General features: G+C 39.5%; 1 protein-coding gene and 1 pseudogene across 1 annotated transcript; both read left to right on the top strand.

Moving 5' to 3' along the window:
* Positions 1 to 938: 938 nt before the first annotated feature.
* On the top strand, positions 939 to 2232 carry LOC113295458 (annotated as a pseudogene).
* Positions 2233 to 8409: 6177 nt separating this feature from the next.
* On the top strand, positions 8410 to 14295 carry LOC113295457 (ABC transporter C family member 10-like). Its single transcript, XM_026543796.1, has 12 exons — positions 8410 to 8970; positions 9784 to 9947; positions 10569 to 10737; positions 11347 to 11574; positions 11701 to 11934; positions 12013 to 12177; positions 12532 to 12844; positions 12983 to 13197; positions 13278 to 13583; positions 13690 to 13753; positions 13838 to 14077; positions 14183 to 14295. Exons 1-12 carry the CDS (start codon positions 8410 to 8412, stop codon positions 14293 to 14295), a joined length of 2772 nt encoding a protein of 923 aa, XP_026399581.1.
* The last annotated feature ends 5455 nt before the right edge of the window (positions 14296 to 19750 follow it).

The raw sequence follows: 19750 nt of genomic DNA, 5'->3' as shown, positions 1-19750 counted from the left end.
AAAAGTTCTCTTGTTACTCAATTGCTCATTTGAATCACTTAAACTCATATCTTTATTTCTATCTTTACATGGAAATGCATCTTCAAAAAATACGACATTTCTAGATTCAATTATCGTATTTGCGGAATATCTGAAAATTTTGATCTACGTACCATAAATTTATAAGCACTACTATTTTCTGCATATCCAATGAAAATTCTAATAAAGGTTTTGGGACTTATTTTTACCTTCTTAGGCAAAGGAACTTCCACTTTTGAAAGACACCCCACACCTTTAAGAATTTATAGAAAGGTTTATGGCTTTTCGTAAACGTTAGTTTTGATGGATCTGATAGTTGTATCAAATCGCAGGTTCAAAAATAGAGAAAACCGATAGAAATAAATAGAGAAAACATATTTTTCCGTCAGAAAAAAAAATTATAAAAAAAAGATCTTCATATCCTACGACAAGCAAGTCGCTAGCTTATAAAGCTAGTATGCGCGACCGTGCGGGTAGCACTGGCCTTTTTGTAACTGGCCCTTTAGACAAACAAGTGGGAAAGACCACCAAACGATTAATTAGTCTAAATGACAACAAGAGACAAACCAATTGAATTTTTAATTAAGTCTACAAACCACTAATCAAAGTTAATTTGTCTTTGTTCTTAACAGTTTCGTCAATTTAAATACTTGTTCAAACTGATGAAAACCTGTACTACAGAAACTGTAGAGAAAAAATTGATTAGTAAGCCGAACAAAATGGACGAATTTTGTTTATAGCAGCAAACAGACGGTAATAAAAAATATGTTTGTTGGCAAGCTTAAGTACAATGATTGAAATATAAAAAAAAGAAACCTAACCTGCTAATCATCCAAAATAGGGATTGCAATTTATTTACTATATGACAATTACATACGATTTAACAAAATACTACTAACTTCATCTACATATTAGAAACTGAAGAACAAAGTTTCTGGATATTTTTTTGGGAAAAACGTCTAGCAGAGAGGAGGGTGAGAAACCAAACCGGCTTCAGTAGTAAGTTTAGCTTTTCATCTGTGACTCTGTTATACTCCTTCCAAATTGACAGTATCTAGTTCTCAAATTTCTGCAAGTTTCTTTGTGGGAGCTTGGATTTTGGCGTAAATATAAGTACCTAAACTTAGTTGCTTCTATTGTAAAAGTGAAACCATGATGATGAGGTTGATTATTTGCTTTTCTGTTAGTTTCCATGTTCTTCATAGTCGGCAGCAAGTTGTTTCCCCACGTACACGTTTCTCTCAAATATATGCAGTTTTTTTGTATATTTCATGGTGGTTCTGCATTCGGTATGTTAAACAATTAATTTTTTGGATTGAAGATGCTATTGCTTTTCTGCAGGTCTTAGAAGGTTTATTGTGCTGATTGATCAAGTCATGGATTTTGCTGAGCCCATGATCTCAGAACAGGAAGTGGTAAAAGACAATTTAGGGACAAGGAGACCCCGACTTCTTCTAGCTGCTAGTGGAAGTGTAGCTTCTATAAAATTTGGCCATCTCTTGCATAGCTTTTCTGACTGGGCAGAAATTAAAGCAGTTGTTACCAAGTCATCTTTACATTTCATTGATAAAGCATCAATTCCGAAGGGTGTTGTTATCCATACTGACGAGGATGAATGGTCAAGTTGGAGAAAATCGGGGATAATGTACTGCACATTGAGCTTCGCAAATGGGCTGATGTAATGGTTATTGCTCCCTTGTCAGCAAATACCCTTGGAAAGGTAATATCTCCTCTCTGCAATATGTTGTTTCTGGATTTTAATAATCCCTCCATCATATTGTAAGTGCAAATGCTTGTAGAATGGAGTCAATCTCTTAACACTTTTGAGGTGATCACTGATTCACCATGCAATTCCATTCGTTACTTCGTTATAATGACACTTTCCTGATAGTTTTTTACGTTTTCTGTCATAGATTGCTGGGGGATTGATTATGTGATAACTTACTGACCTGTGTTGTACGATCTTGGGATTTTAATAAGCCATTGTTCGTTGCACCAGCAATGAATACCTACAGTTGGAACAGCCCTTTTACACAACGACATCTTGATGCAATCAGTGAATTAGGTATATCTTTGGTCCCTCCCATTTCAAAGAGATTGGCTTGTGGAGATTACGGAAATGGTGCCATGGCAGAACCTTCTGTCATTTACTCTACGGTGATTGTCGCTGTTGATTCCCGAGCAAAAACAAATGGTAACATTGCTTTACAATAGTCATGGGCTGGTGTCTTTTCAGTTTGGGAAATTTCAGTTTACTGCATTTCTCTCTCTTTGTTTATTTATACAGTGTTTTGCACGGGATAAAGATTCATCATCCCAAATAAATTGCACGAATGTTCTTGTTCAAGTGTTTCCATGTTATATGGTTTTTGATATTTTTTTTTTCCTCCGCAAATTATCGTTCTTTGGTGTATGGTTTCCATAGTAAACAAGTGTCTCGAGTTATTTTAGGATATCAAATGTTTACGTTTTGAGAAGGCAACTTGGCTAAATTGGGGCCTATGACTACAGTACAAAAAAGGGTCACCATTAAGTAAAATGAAAAACCCCTTATCCAATTATTTTACATAATGACTAATTTACCCCTGATTAATTAGTGTTAATCGGGTAATTAATTGGTGTTTAATCATGTTGTTTATGGGTAAAAACTGTTTCTGGTGATTTTGGTAAATTTGGATGCGTGGATGAGAGACAAATCTAAACCTAAAACAAATGCACTGCACAGGAGTACTTTAGATTCGAGAGGTCAATCTGTACAATCCTGGCCTAAACCAAGAAATGGTCATTCCATTCTTGCTTTGGTCACAAAGTGAAGGAGAAGGGTTGGTCTTAGGGAGGGAAGCGAAGAAGGTGTTGAGACCAGAATGGTTAATTCTGAAGGTGTGGATATTTTATGACTTGTATCAGAATTTGGAACTGGGTTGTGGAATGAAAGCTATCAGTTATTTGGTATTTTTCTGGATACTGTGTTGTTGTTCTAACCAAAACTTGTCGTTTGGTCGAAATAGGTAAAACCTATTTATATATGTCATATTGAACGCACCCTGATCTCGTAAAAGGTGGGAGTGATTGAGTAATGGAGAAGTGGGATTATGTGTAAATGCCAGAGACCACGTTCCCACCATGGAGGAAACTGTTTAGTTTACACCCACTACTTCTTACCGCCACTAACTGCCTTGCTTTCTGACACTTTCTTATAATGGGTGTGTTGCACGCTGCACGCTGTAAACCACCAGACTAATACCCTGATGACCATCCCCCAGTTTGTGACATGTTTGATGTGTCGAGTGTTTTCATGGAAAACATGTAGCAGGTTGCTATGTGTGGCAAGTCAAATTCAGGATACTTGCCACAAGAGAATAGCACGTGATGCTATTTGGATTGTCTTAGTTGGTCGTCCAAAAATTGCCACAGGCCTGTCAATTATGTGGCGAATTTGGACGGCTGAGATCGTAACTCATGAGAAACGGTGGCCATTGATTATGGCCACATTCAGTTGGCGCCTGATGGTAGCACATTGGCGTCATTGGCACATGCCAATGGTGTAGTGACATATAGCGACATGCCAGTGGTATAGTGGCGCCTGGCGTAGCCATGGCAGCTATTTTGGCATATTGGTGTTAGACCCAAATATGGCTCTGGCAACATTGGCCATGTTGCTATATCAAACTTAAGACCATATGAGAATTACTTGACTTAGTTGGCGTGGAAACTTTAGCTAAATTAGGGTTTGGCATATCGAAACCCTAATTACCACGTACGGCATGGCCGCTACACGATGACGCTTTATGCAATCGGTGCCATGGCCACATTAAAGGAATTATGGCAGGCCATAATATGGGGATAACCACAGGCGCAAGGATGGCCACGGGTGATTATAGAATGGCATCGTTTTTAGGGTTTGGCGGGTCCCACATGGCTCGTGGCATGTTGTAGGGCCAAAGTAGCGTAATTGGGCCACGACTGGAAATTAGGGTTTCGACTAATTCCACTAAGGCATAGCCGTGTTTAGAATACCCTAATTGGAATATGTTATGGCTTTTGGCCATGAAAAAGAAGTGGGTTAGCACGTTGACGCGCTATTTATGGCATGTTGACACGATCGGCATGCTACTGCGGCAAAGTGGCACGTTTGGCATGCCAATTAGCATGTCGGCGCGGCTTTTGGAAAGCCAACTTGGCATTGTGACCATCTGGCACAACTTTGCATCTTTTAATAGTGTGGCAGGTTTAGAGAGACCTGATTGGTCGATTAAAAGAGGGGTCGGCCAAGCATGGGCGTGGCCACACTTCTAGTGTGCGTGCGGCGGATTTAAAGCGACCTGATTGGTCGATGGGAAATAGGGTCGACAAGTATGGGCCCAGCCACAACTCATGTGCGTGTGGAGGGTTTAAGGCGACCTGATTGGTCGACGGGAAATAGGGGCCGGTTCGAGCAGCATGGGGTACGGACACTTGAAAGTGGTGCCGGCTGGCCTATGACATGGCTACACCTCCCTTTCTTGCTGCTCCTATTCTGCGGCTCCTTTTATTCCTTATTTTCTGATTGTGGGTAGGATTTTGCACCTACTAATCCATGGCGGATCAATTTCCTAGTTCGTGTAGGCTTAATTTCGACATGCCTAATATACTACGCACGGCGCAAAACCCTAATTTTTGCGAATTAGCCAGGGTAATATCTAAATCTTGTGAATTATCACAAAATTGATTGAATTCTATGTGCTGGCACAGAGTTCTTTAAGTTTATTGCTAGAGAGCAGTTGCTTTCCGATTGAATACTCTTATGCAGGGACCTTAACCTTGATATTTGGAAATTCGTGCTACTCTGCTGCGAGTGAACACAAATCGTCATGCCATATCAATATTAAGGGTTCAGCTGGGGAACATAGCACAAAAAGCATTCAAAGAAATTTATATTAACTGAATAATACAGGTAAGGTGCCAAAATTTACAAAATATCTGGGATTGTTGCTACATGCACCATTCTGGATAAATTTCATGTGAATATATTGAGTTTCTCAATAAATGCGCCAGTGAAGAGGTTGAACACTCATCAATTTACATGGCTCCGTTTCTTTGCAGAATGACGGCATATTAAATGTGAGGTTTTACAATTTTAACCCTGAACTAAAAACCACCATCAACATTAAATCCTCTGCTTAGCTCGTAACAGTGACATTGTTGCGGGGTAAGCATGAGATGGTGACAGATAAGGGTGAAACCAAAAAGGAAAAACATGCGGAGATTACCAGGGAGAATTCAACTGACTTTGGCAAGAGGCACGAGTGGTCTATGGTCCTTGCGCTGGCGACTTGGGGCGTTGGCGTACTCCCGGCTCGGCTACGGATGGCATTGAGCGTGGTGCTGGCTTGGATATGACGCTGAGGGCATGGAGCGTGGTGTTGTCTTGGTCGTGGAGATTGGCGTCATGGAACGTCGACACCGCAGGCCCGGCTGATCTCTTCCATGCACGACCCAAAAGGGAAACCTTCTTCTACTCAAACTCCAAAAGCGCTACGCATATAAAAGTCATTGCTCCCCTTCTTCTTTTTTTTTTTTGGTATCGTCGGCTTTGTTTCCGCGTCTTTGTGTTAGCAGCAAAGGTGCATTATTCATGCTCGGTGGAAGAAACAGCAGCAGTAACAGCAGGCGAGCATATTTCAGGTGTGTATTCCAAGATTCCTCCCTTTTGTTTGCTCTTCGGTGTTGGTGTAAACCCTAGCCATAGGCATTCCTTCCATGAACTTGTAAAAACACTTCAATATGAATAGTTCCTCCTTTCTAGTAGTATTGTAGTAGCATTATCCACAACATTAATCGCAACGAGCCAATGCAAAGCAAGAATGCATAGGCAGGTGGCCCTCGTTGATTACTTCTCTCACAAAACCTAGCTTTAGGTTTTTTTTATTTGGCTGTGAGCATCATTCCCACAGCAAGACACAGTTTGGCCAAGAGCATATTTTCCGTGGCAAGATATGTTTTTTTGCTAAAAGCATACTTTCCGCGGAAAGTACTCGTTTGAGCGAGCATCGGTCCCCATTCCTCTTGGCCGTGAATGCCATGACATGTGGCCAAGGAAAAATTTCCCGTATAAAATTTGTTGTTGACTCTTGATTATTGTACCCAGATTTTGTGAAAATCTCCATGCATGTTTTTCTTCAAAGCAGTAACTTTTCCGGTTTTGGTCCGTTGTAGTTACTTTGAAAGTGAAAGCAACATAAGGAATTTTTGTTAAGATGTCACCTGAAAGCAGTTCTGCCGCCGCATCGAGAAATGCTAACAACTCCAAGCCGAACGCGGATGATGAGTTCTTTACAAAGTCTCCTACAATTACAAGGACTCATCCCAAATTCGTGGCAACCCTCCTGCTACAATTACAAGGACTCATCCCAAATTCTTGGCAACCCTCCTGAATGCCATGACAGTCTATCCAGGGCGTATAATGAGGTTTTGCCTTCATAAGAAAGAGTATCTGGCTTCTTCCATAGACTTCAAAATCTGTCATAGTCCATTGCGCTCTTATGATAAATGGATGAAATTCATGATAAGCCGAGACCATGTAAGAGCTAATCTAACTGGGAGCAAATCGTGAATGTTGTCATGGCATCTGCGACACTTCAAATCATAAAAGATGTTGCAGGCTTGATTACTTTAATCTCCAGATGGTGTCCGGAAACTCACACGGCTATATGTAGATGGGGTGAGATGACCATTTCTTTGGAAAGCGTAGCCGTTCTGTTGAGTCTTCCAATAATTGGGAATTTTGACGTCATCTTGTCTAAGGAAGAAGAAGAAATGCATGCCACTTTGGTCACGAAAGCAACATGATATGTTCGGAGTGCTTCCATAACTGGTGGGTGTCTGAATGGTTCCCTGATGAGCCGGAGTCGGATCAGGTGCTGGATGATACACTCCCTGTTGCTGCATTTTTATCTCTGTGGTTATCCAGATACATTTTTGATGATGGCTCTGGCAAGAAGGAGATAAGGCAGAAGCTCATCAAATTTGCTATAAAATTAGCGAAAGGCGTTGCTCTTCCCATCGACAGTTTGTTCCTTGGATCCTTGTGCACTCATCTGGATCACTTAGCAGCGGACATGTATGTCTCTAATGGGTACATGAAAGTAGACTCGTACGTCCATGTCGCCTTTCTCCAAGCATGGTTGTGGGAGCATTTCAAAAATTATGCTCCTACCCCGAAAACCTCATTTCCTGATACATATGGCGGCTCTAGGATACTCCGTTGGTTGGAGAGGCGTCCAAGTCCTGGCTCAAATCTCATTGATTTTCTTGACAACGCGCATGCAGTTAACTTTCGTCCTTGGGCTCCGGTACATGCCTCCATAGTTCAACCAGACACTTTTGCTTCCGCCTCGAACGTGACATTTCATTCTGCTGACGAGAATATGAGCATTGGAGAAACTGTGTTCTTGCGAAGCTGCATACCTGGGTATGTGCCATCTTTTTTCAGAGGGTCTTGTGAAGTAGTCCCTTACAACATTGACAGGGCTGATCGACATATGGTCTTTGATCAGGGAGTCCCATTCCGCCGCCCACTGACAGCTCCAGATGAATTGCTAACCGCCGTTCTTGATAACAACGTCTTTGCACCAGATAAAAGCCTTCCCTTCTTGCTCTCAGAACGAAGACCGGTGACGACTCCAAAATATAATGTCTTTTAGCAGGATGAGTTTCTCGTTATTCATCAATTCATGCAGGGTGTTGTGACAAATCCACGCGGCAAGCCCTCCTCTAAGGTTTTAGCAAAGCACCCCTTGTTGAGGGATCCTTCTACGATTAAGCGGAAATCTCCTAGTTCAAATGGGAACAACCCCCATTAAAGGGAGCAAAGATCAAAAAGTCGTGCAGGTGGCTTCCGATCGGATTCGACGTCTCTCGTGACCTTTAGTTCTTCCAACATGCAAGTACGTATGATCTTCTTCCTGACTTGGCCGAATTATGTAAATATTCTGAATTGTCTCCACTGAAAATCTCTTCCCCTTTTGACTCAGGGTCTCGACAAGATAAACACATTCACCAGACTTGCACGTAGCTAGAAAATGGCACCTTCCGAAGAAAAATCTGGCGATACTGAGCCTCTTGATAGTGAAGAGGAAAGCAAAGAAGAAAGCTCAGGATCCGATGGTGACAGAAAAATTACTTCAGAGCGTAGTGACGAGTCTTCTTCCAGTCCAGTGGGCCCGCAGATGAGTCGGTGAGTTTCCCACACGTTTTCCTCTTGGACTATTCATTTATACAGAATAAATATTCAACTGGTGATATTTACAGGAAGAAGCCGCTTCTAAAAATAACCTTGAGATGGAGATTCACGACAATGAAGATGTAGTTGTGTCTCCAATCATGGAAACCGTACCCGTTGGCAATCTGGAGATGGAGATTGATCGTCGTGAAGATGTTGATGTGTCCCTAATGACGGAAAACGCTTCTGTGGCTGTGGGCGCAATCGTTGCCGAGGAACCTTTGTTAGTTGTGGATTCTGCTGCAGGCATGGCTTTCGACCCTCCATTTTTGGTTCCTTTTGAAGGTAACGTGCTGATCGGAGGCTTTAGTGTACCAGTTAAATATGAGGAGTTGTATAGAAAAATAGGGGAAAGGTATGGACATATCGCCACAACCCAAAATATCACTAGACGATTTGCGTTGTTCAAGCGTGTGGAAGAAGCCTTATCTTCAATTCATGACATGTGCAATGTGATTGGCCACACTGTTTTTAGAGATGTAGTCTCAACCTGGAAGTTCCACCAAGATATGTGCGTAGACATCGAGTTTAACGCCTCTTGGTTCTGTGAAGGATTTTCCAAGATCCAAAAGTTGCAGGCTGAAGCGGTCGAAGGTCCCTCCGCGGATTTGATCCATCAACAGGAAGCGGAAATCGAAAAGTTGTCTCAAGAGTTGAAACTGAAACAGGCGGCTCTTCAAAGCATGAAGGATGTTTTCTCCAAGAGGAACAAGTCGTTGTTGGATATTTTCCCTTGAATGTCTTTTATTTTTCTGAACTTCCTTCTCTTAGGTTTTTTTTGGAAAGGCAAAATACGCCTCTTTATGGTTTGATTTTCTTTTTTTTGGATTGATAGATGGTTACTTTATAAGGATTTTCTGAACTGACTTATTTTTGGGACGGTTTTGTGAGTAAATTTTTTTTTTTGAAAGTAATGATACTTAAATCAAGGGATATGTTAGGATCCAAATCCTGGATAAATGTAGTGCAACCATTTTTTGGAAAAACGGCAAGTATTGCATGAAAAGGGAAAAATATGGGAATGGTATGAAATCTTAGAACAATTGGGTTATTGGCTTTTGTTTCCAATATGGAACTGGCGCCTGTGTCAGATTTCTAGCACATTCAAAACGTGAGTTGCGCAAACAATGTTCAACAAAACTTACCCGCTTAAGGGTCTTCCAATAAATTGAATTTTCAGGATGTGAATCCAAATTTATTGTGTGACACTGTCCCGGCCGCGAGAAGTCCCTAGTCGTCCTTTATTATCCGTGTAACATATTTACATCGACCTGCGGCAAGGCGAAGAGTCTCTAGTCCCCAGTAGCAATTCCCCTGAATCTATCTTTCTTTGGACAATGCGCTTCAGAGCATTGCATTCACTGGTAGGATGATGGATAAATCTGTGATAATGGCAATATCTTGAATCTAGCATCTCTTGATTAGTTGGTGGGCGCCATACCGAGGTAGTTGGACCACCCCCTCTTGCACCCAAATTTCCAGTAACTCCAAGACTCTATTGACAGGCAACGGGAAGCGTGGATATTCTGGGTCTGGCTTCTCTTGCATCAGCGGCTGCGGTAGGAATTCTGGTGGGTTTTGGTATAAATCTCTTTTCGAGGGCGGAATTGATGCTTGAGCGATCATGGATTCATGAGCGGACCGTTTACTTCCACCATATTGCTGAAGGGTAATTTCTCTTGAGGGTCCTGTGTCAGTGGCGGAGACATGAGATTGCTGGGCTGGGTATTGCTCGTTTCCATAAGCGTCTTGGCAGATTTCCCCTTCTTCCGACGCCTCTCTCGTAATTAAAGCAGTCGTCGCTGCGGACTGTTGGACGACTCTTTGAACCTCCACGAGAGTTTGGAGATAAATGTTTTCCAACAAAGCTTCATAGGCTGGCTCTTTACCGCTGTCGTGTAGACGCTGCGTCACACCTGGTAAGTCTCCTTCCTTGGTCTTGTGAAACTGTCTTAGCTCCTGTCGTCGGCAGAATTCAATTGGCTGCTCTTCTGCTCTTGTATGACATGGCTACGTGATCTGTCTGCGTCTTCATTGGTAGGAGTAGGAGCCTTAGCCAAAGACTGAACGTCCTTCGTATTATCCTTGAAATTGGTGAGATCCTTCTGGCAGGTATCCGCTGATTATTTCCACAATCGACCTATCATGCTCTTCAGGATACAAAGCGTCTCGTTTTGCCGTCTGATAATATCGACTTGGTTTGCAGCCATATCTTCTAGCATTCTTATCACGCCTTCCATGGTGGTTGGCTTCTGGCTGTTCATTGCTTTTGAAAGGTTCGAATGACCAGGATACATCTGGGAAATTGGAATCTTTGGCTGTTCATTGCTTTTGAAAGCGTCTCCTACTTAAGTCTGGCTCAAAATTTTCAGGAATATATAGTGGAAGCTCTGTCAGAGAAGACAGTCTTGCTCGTTACGCATCAAGTTGATTTTCTCCCTGTATTTGACTCTGTTTTGGTGAGTTTACCGTTTAAAATTTTCAAGCTGCATCCGGTTACTCATTTTCATTATTAACTGCATAAAAATCTGTTGAGAAATAAAGCAACACATAGCCCTGCTGCAGGATTTATATTTTTCCTTTAGTAATTGAATTCATGTTTTAGATGCTAAATGTTTCTGTGTCATATAGTACATTACAGCTAAAACATAAATGTCATTTGGTGTGGTTTTAATAGATTTAAGTTGCTGACTAACATATTGTAAGGTATAATCATATAGGAGTATCTCTCAAGTCTATTTGCAGACAATTCATTACATGTGTATTGCATTTTGATAGTATTGAAGTTTATTTGAAGATTGCTTCGCAGCTGATTTTGTAGGAGGTTGATAAGGAACCAACTTCTCTATCAAGGGGTAATAATTATGTACTGAGAAATGCTTGCTAGTTCATGAAAAGACCAAATCCTCTAGTTTTCTTAAAAATGAGTTCGACATGATTCACCAGAGTACAGAAAATAACAAAATAAGCTGTGGGTCTGCACTTGCTTGTCAACGGAATTTTGCAAAGCAAAAGTTAAAATTATCTTTCATGCATTTATGAATTGAACAGCTTCTATATCCTTGCAGCTGATGTCTGATGGTGAAATCCAACAAGCAGCTCCATATCACATGTTGTTGTCTTCCAGCCAAGCATTTCGTAACCTTGTTAATGCTCACAAAGACACAGCTGCTTCTGAAAGACACATCAAGGTAGCTTCTCTTGATAAGGGTGGAACCTCCTCCGAAGAGACAGGGAAAGGTTATTGCGGGATTCAGACAAGAGATTCACTTGAGCATCAGCTGATTGAGCAAGAAGTGAGAGAAACCGGAGACAGTGGGTGGAAACCGTATCTACAATACTTGAATCAGCACAAAGGCTTTTTTTACTTCTCCGGAGCTGTACTATGCCAAATTATCTTTATTGTTTGCCACGTAATGCAGAATTATTGGATGGCTGCTAATGTTCAGAACCCTCGAGTCGGCAAATTACGGCTGATTGTGGTATACACTCTGATAGGATGTAGCTCAATGTTCATTTTACTCTTGAGATCTCTTTCTACAGTTGCTTTAGGGATGGCGTCTTCAAAGTCCCTATTTAATCAGCTACTGAACTCTCTTTTCCGTGCACCAGTAGCTTTTTACGAGTCTACACCAATGGGAAGAATACTGAGCCGGGTAAGAGTTTCCGAAGTTGCATGTTTGCATATCCTTTGAGAACTTTGTGAGGCTAATGTTTCTATGTTTATTATGTAGGTATCCTCTGATTTGAGTATTGTAGACCTAGATCTTCCAGCCAGCTTTGTTCTGGCTGTTCTAGCTATACTGAATGTGTCATCAAATCTTGTAGTCCTTGCTGTTATTACCTGGCAAGTTCTGTTTGTTTCCATACCGATGATCTATATGGTGATTCTCTTACAGGTAAGCCTTTGGGTGGTATGGTAAAAGTATCATCCTCTTCCATAAACAGTACGCATTATAAGCTTCCTAGTAAGTTTATAATGTGATATAATAGTCCAAACCGTTCGGTATTTTAAACTCCGAAATGTTACTATGACATTCATACATCGCGGATAAACATGCTTGATAGTGGTTAGCCATAAACAAACTCCCATCTAGATTACCTATTTAAAAAGAATGACATGCAACACTCTTTTATGCAAGTTATGGATGGAAGAGGCAAGGGTGCAGCTTCTTCGGTTTTCTAGAGTGAATAATGTAGTCGTTTTTTAATCGCTTTTGTTGTGGTTTTCTACAGAAAACTTATGTTTGAAGTCGTCTTTAAACCAGACAGAGATACTACTCTGCTTCTGCAAAAGAACTAAGCGGATTAATGGAACCACCAAGTCCATGATAGCAAACCATCTTGGGGAATCTATAGCAGGAGCTATGACGATAAGGGCTTTTCAAGAGGAAGATTGTTTCTTTGCTGAGAATCTAGATCTCATTGACAAAAATGCTAGTCCTAGTTTTCACATTTTCTCTGCAAATGAGTGGTTGAGCCAGCGCTTAGAAATATTTTGTGTGATTATCCTTTGCTCCTCAGCCCTTGTGCTTGTTTTGCTTCCTGCAAAAACTTTTGGTTCTGGTAGGTGTATTTTTACTTCTATTCCCATATACAAGAGATTTATAGTTCAAAGGCAGTCAAAAATATCAAATCAACTATAGATTTGTGTGAGCGGGTTCTGCTGATGTAATGCTCGATTACCAATCTTTCCTATGGCAGGATTTGTCGGGATGGCACTGTCTTATGGTCTTTCATTGAACCTATTCCTTGTTTTTACCGTTCAAACCAAGTGCACTCTAGAAAATCATATCATTTCTGTAGAAAGGCTACACCAGTTCATGCACATTCCTAGTGAAGCTGCAGAAATCATAGATGGAAATCGACCCATGCCTAGTTGGCCTGCAGTAGGTAGAGTGGAGATCTATGATTTGGAGGTATATGTAAAATTATGTGATATATCTCTATAATAAGCAAAGTCATGTATTAAAATACTAAGGAAGTTTTTGTCAAGCAGATCAGGTATAGGCTCAATACTCCAATTGTTCTTCAAGGGATTAGTTGCACATTTGTAGGAGGGCACAAGATCGGGATTGTTGGGCGAACGGGCAGCGGGAAGTCAACTCTGATAGGTGCATTGTTCAGACTCATAGAACCAGTGAGGGGGAAAATCATCATTGATGGCATTGACATCTCAAGAATCGGGCTTCATGATCTTCGATCACGCCTAGGGATCATACCTCAAGATCCTAGACTTTTTATGGGAACTGTCAGATACAATCTGGATCCACTTTCTCGACATACAGACCAGGAAATTTGGGAGGTATTTTCTGTTGCGTTTTTTTTTTTTTCTGCTGCTGCTTACATGTTGAAGATAGTTAATAGTTGACAAATAGCATAACCAATAGGATACCAATGCAGGCATGTAGGTTCTTGATAAATGTCAACTTCGAGAGACGGTACAAGAGAAAGAAAACGGCTTGGACAGCTCAGGCAAGTATTTAAGGTTCTTGGTTTTTTGTTTTTTCTCTTCCTTAGGTTGGAATCATTAATAGAGTTTCAGCCACCTTTTTGTAGTTCACCAAGATGGTGTAAACTGGAGTATGGGACAGCGACAGTTATTTTGTTTGGGACGAGTTATGTTAAGAAGGAGTCAGATATTGATTCTGGATGAAGCTACTGCTTCTGTCGACAATGCAACAGACTCTATTCTTCAGAAAACCATACAGACAGAATTTGCAAGTTGTACAGTTATTACTGTAGCCCATCGAATTCCAACTGTTATGGACAGTACAATGGTGCTTGCAATCAGTGATGGTACGTTTTGTTACTTTTGTATACACGTAATAACAGTGAAATTTTAGTTGATCCCAACATTTAATTGTTTAGCTAAAAAAACTCTTAAACGTTGTCGTTCCGCAGGGAAGATAATAGAATATGATGAGCCTATGAAATTGATGAAGGAAGAAGGATCTTTATATGCACAGCTCGTCAAGGAATACTGGTCTCACATCCATTCTGCAGAATCACTGTGAAAAGTCTTGTCCTATGCATGGCTGACTCATGGCGTTTAACTTATCTTCACTGATGACATTCGTCTTTACCGGAGTCCTTGCACTCACGCTATTCCCTTGGTGGGAAAAAAATAATATTGTGCGATTACCCTATAGCATTTAACAACAAAATGTTCGGGTCTCCTGGTATTCTGTCTTTCGGATTATTTTTTTTTTGTTGCTGCTGCTGCAATAAATATACGGGTATCGTTTCTATTTTATGCAAATCGTATAAAAACTAGTCTTTTGCAATTTTGATTCCGATTCCGGCAGTATTCTTATTATCGAAAATAGTAAAATTCATTAATCAAGAGATTCACGACCACATTTTTGTCTATTATCTTATTGCTATGATTTTGAATAACATGTCTAAAACCTCCAAATTAATGCCATGATAATTGCTATGATTATCTTTCACATGTTATCGTTTGTTGCCCTTATCACTTGATTCGGGTGGGGTTATGATAATTGACTGGATTTTGACTTGACCGAAACAAATGTAAAAAAGTTTAAGAAATTTGGTTGTTAAATACTCCATTCGTTCCTTTTTAATAGGTTGGGTTTTTTTTTAGAGAAATTTAAGGAAATTAAGAGAACTAATCATTGAAAGTGGTCCTCATGACACTTGTCAATAAAAGAAGTGAAGTGAAATGGTCCTCATGACACTTGTCAACAAAAGAAGTAAAATACAATGGTCCACATGACACTTGTCATCAAAAGAAATTAAGAGAAAAATGGTCCCAGAAAATTAAAGTAACATTGGACTTTCCCAATTAGGAAACCAGCTTATTTTTTTGAAAATTTATTTATAGAATCCAGCCTATTAAAAAGAAACGGAGGGAGTACATTTTAACAATTAACAAACTTGGACTTAGAAACATGATAACAGAATTAATCATACTAATTTCCTATACCCTTGATATATAACAACCAAATTTGTCTCAATTTCGAACCCTTGGACTCAGTAAGACTTGATCAGTATCATCGTTGGGCATATGATATGAAAATTTAAAAGGAGAGGGTACTAAGTACACCACCAACTTTTTCGTTCGGCAACATGTATGGACAAAACCTAATACAATTACAAGTAGGTCAAAGTAAAATCCCTTGAGAAGATTGTATATAGAGTTTTTTATTTTCTATTCCATAACCGATATGTATATACTAAAGGTCTGTGTACCTGATTGTGTAGAAGAGTTCTTGGACTAATCAAAAGTCAATATCCAAGATCAATCTAGTCGTATCTAAATTAATAGGATCTGAATTCTAACAAGTATGAAACTTGCAATATGAATCCAACCTTGTTTTTTATCTCAAATAATAAGAACCTAAACTATCTGGATTGATTACTTACTACTTGTGTTATTCATATTCTAAAGATAAACAATATAATGCGGAACAGGAAAAACATAAGACACCAGAAATTTTGTTAATGAGGAAAACTGCACTTGTAGAAAAACCTCGAGACTTCGTCCATCTTTGAACACTACACATAGTAAACCGCTACAAACAATAGCCTACTATCAGAATGTAATATAGTTCAGATCAAATTAACCCTCCAAGCAATTCAAATGCAGTCGTGTTCCTTACATCTCTTGAACCTCGCAATATTCCACGCACTTAATTCTGTTAGTTGACGTCCTTTACAGCCTAAGAGTTTCTTTAACCTTAGTAAAGACTTTTGATACCTATCTGCCTCTAACAGACAAATATATTTGATTTCTCTTTTGATATGTTTCAATCTAGGTTTGGATATCTGTTTGTAGTAGACAAAGTCCATCAAACCATACGAATCCAGAAAACTTACACTCAGTTAGTTGAGAATCCTGGATTACTAACCACCTCTCAAGAACAATTAATCCAAACAAACCAATAAAAAGTTTAGATGTCTATCTTGAGGAATCACAAAGTCTGAGACGAAGAGAACTTTGTGATTTCATCTATCTCTTTTCTGATCCAAGATTATGAAAACCTCAAAGATCAATAATAACAAGATCCGGATTCAATAACTATTAGGTAAAATATAGTCTGACCAGACTTCATGAATCCCTAAGTGAATTCTTTAAAGTGGTACCCTATAATACAGTTCTATGAAGAACCTAGGTTATAGAGGACGACTCTAGCTTCGAAACTAGGACACAAGAGTTTCGGGGAATGAAAATTCATATTGCAAGAGTATCTCTATTTAAAGATTTTGAAGGCTCTAGGTAGCTTTCAATTCAAGCTAAGATAGCTTGAGATTCAAGAAAACACTTCCCCAGTTTAGATGAAATTCTTATTTGGAACTAATGTAAGCATGTGAAAAGTCCACCTCGAAATTACATAGAAAAATATGCATTATGGTTTAGGGCTCTGGAATCGTGCACAATTATAGTCCATAGTGGCTAAGTAGCCGTTGAACTTACAAGCACTAGCAATGTTCAACAACACTCAAGATTAAACAATAATCCAAAATCCCAAAGTGATTTTGTGAATAAAGTTGTCTTAGAAGTTTCTATGAGAGTTTTAACAAAATCGGATATAGTCGAATATAATAGTTCATATACTTCTGATAATACTTGAACTATATATATATATATATGTTTGGAAACCAGGTTTGCAAACCGCTGGCAGTTCGCGAAGTCATGCACGAGGAGTTTGCAAACCTTGGCAGTTTGTGAAGTCATATTCAAGGGGTTTGCAAACCTACCCCCATTCTGGAATTCAGATGCAGATGATTTGTAAACCTCTATATACTGAAGATTCCAGACTGACTTGGGTCATACATATAAGTATGTGTACCTTGCGCCAAGTAGTTCTCAATCTCTCACAATTTATTTGAAACATTCCCAATAGCCATAGACAGTACGCATTGTTGCTTGGGAAATTTCCAAATGATCAACTTGGAAAAAAAAATAGTTTATGAAAGAGTTTAACTACGAAAACTTTCAACTCTAAATTTCTTCTTTATAATATTAAATCTACTAAAATCATACGACATAGTCTCATAAGATAGAACGGTAAATTCCATGAGTAAATAGGATAGGTCAGTCTTCACATAGATCTTTGTTGATGAAGTTCTCACAAATGTCTTCATTTGTCTCCAGTATTCAATCTTCGAGAATTATTCAATGATGTTTAATGCTCAAATATCGTACTTTAATCCTAGTTCGAGACTTGACTTTAGTAGACTAGAAAGATATAGTTTTGTACATTTAACATTGACAACAATCTAGAGATAGAAAAACTTGTGAGTTCGACCAGCGATGATCTAACATATTTCTTTTCATTGGACGGTCAATTTTGGCCTCAAGAAATCATGCATGATTGTTCCAAAACGGTCGCCGAGGATGTCCCATATTGACTCTATTGATGTCCTCATATATGATAGTATTCCCATCCCAGGTTAGGGTCAATATGCCGCTTGAGAAACATAAGAGCATATTTTTCTTTATAAACTTGTGAATAGTGTTGGAAAATTGACGGTTTTGAAATGACGAGGGTACCGAGTACACCAAAATATTTTCAATATCAACCTACACAGAAATACCTTGTATAATTAATCTTACAGAAATAGTAACTGCCACAAGATTATTTCAACAAGGTATACTTGGTAAATAGATAGAGTTCGAAATTGAACTAACTATGGATTATCACTAAATGGATTAATTTACAAGTGTAATTACTTAATTATACTATAACAATAAGTATAATGAATAAAGTAAAATAATAGCACAACACACAAGACTTTGTTAACGAGGAAAACTTCCTGGCAGAAAAACCTCGGGACCTAGTCCAGTTTTGAATACTCTCAGAATTAAGTCCCAGAAGTATCACCAAAAATGTTGAGGATGTCCATGAGGTTATTAGCTTCCACCTTGTTTGCTTTGCATAAGACCATGCAATCATCAGCAAAGAGAAGATGGTTAATGGAGGGCGCACCTCTACAAATTCTTATTCCAGTAATGATGCCCAAGTCCTCAGCATGTACAAGGGTTCTAGATAGAGCTTCCATACAGAAGAGAAAGATATATGGTGATAGTGGATCTCCCTGTCTTAAGCCTCTTGAATGGGCTTGGGTGATCCAGGATTCTACAGACTTTACAAAATTGTATTCCATTAAGAGCATATGCAAACTCAAGCCAGTATGAGGTAGTAGTAGTTTCGAAAGATTCAATACCAAATTTAAGGGGTCTGGTGACATCAATGTTAAGTTTTACCTCCAGGTTCTTTTCAAATTTGTCCCTCCCATATGCCTTCTAAGCAGCTTAGTAATTTCCAATTGGTCTGAGAATGCCTTGAATGTCAGGGATTATGTGTGTTGGAATTCTTTTAATGAGTAACCAAATCATCACCTTTTTGAATAGTTCTTCATATATCAAATCATGGTCTCCTACAAGAACACCAACTAAGACCATAAGCCTGTCAAAGACTCCTCTTGTTCCTCCAATTCTCAAAGTTGTGTAATCTTCTTCATGAGTGAGTCTGAGAATGTAGTAGTTTCTTCTCCTGTTCCAGTTGTCAACTTCCACTCTACTTTGAAGTTCCCCGTGAGAATTGATGAATGAGCTGACTCTAGAGGTCTGGAAGCAGATGTTACTACAGAGCTTTCCAATAAAAAACCATTTCCAGTCTAGAGGTTGTTTGGTTCTGATATTTTCAGAGTTGATGAAGACTTTAGGGAATAAATCCTGAGGGATAGTAAGAGCATAGTTCATCTTGTTCACGAGATTATCAATCCTAGGAGAAGGTGTGAATCCATATAAGAGTAGAATATGGTTTTGCAGAACAGGATGGAGGTAGAGTAATGTTCACTAATTTGAAATGGGTGAGATGATAGCTGGTGAAATGAGGGGAAGAAATGCAGGCTTTAATTTGAAAAAGATTCACGGGTTCAAAGTTTTGTTTGCTATCGATTTTTTTTTAACTGATTAAGTCATTGGATCCTGCGTAGCTTTGTTGTAGCTTAAGAATGACGATGTTGAAATAGCAGAAGTGATTTCTGTTATCCAGATTGGAGCCGTACAGCTTTCACATGTGGCGATGTGGACTCATGCTTGGGAATTAGATGGATGGCTAATGGTGCTTGGTGGCTTGCCCTGTGATAACAGAGAAAGTTTGCAAATGGAGACAGAGTTTGTTTGTTACCTGTGACAGCTTTGGAGCTGTTGGATTGTAGTGTTGCATTTTTTGACTAGAAGTACGGCTTCGACCTAGGAGATATTGGTCTCCTATTAGAGGATGTTGTTTGTACTTTGGAAAACAGGGTCCCCCCATAGAGTTAACGTTCAAATATGGATCGGATATACCTCCCATATTAGAGAAGATTGCCACCAGACCCGTACCCGATAGAGGGAAAGTTTTGCATTTGCCAAGTGGCTGATGCCGCTTCACATGAGCCAATAGAGATGTTGCATAAGTAAAATTCCATGCCCTTGAGCCAATAGACTTGACAGAA

The sequence above is a fragment of the Papaver somniferum genome, chromosome 7, assembly GCF_003573695.1.
Source record: "Papaver somniferum cultivar HN1 chromosome 7, ASM357369v1, whole genome shotgun sequence".
NCBI lineage: Eukaryota > Viridiplantae > Streptophyta > Magnoliopsida > Ranunculales > Papaveraceae > Papaver > Papaver somniferum.
The sequence above is the reverse complement of the archived record's forward strand: the minus strand, read 5'-3'. Positions and strand labels throughout refer to the sequence as shown.

What these genes read in the sequence shown, in the direction of transcription:
- LOC113295457 (XM_026543796.1), top strand. Translation starts at nt 8,410, where the DNA reads ATGGAGATTGATCGTCGTGAAGATGTTGATGTGTCCCTAATGACGGAA. An exon ending in TGGGAAGAATACTGAGCCGG is followed by an intron (nt 11,935 to 12,012) that starts GTAAGAGTTTCC and finishes TTTATTATGTAG; the next exon opens with GTATCCTCTGATTTGAGTAT. An exon ending in ATATGGTGATTCTCTTACAG is followed by an intron (nt 12,178 to 12,531) that starts GTAAGCCTTTGG and finishes TTATGTTTGAAG; the next exon opens with TCGTCTTTAAACCAGACAGA.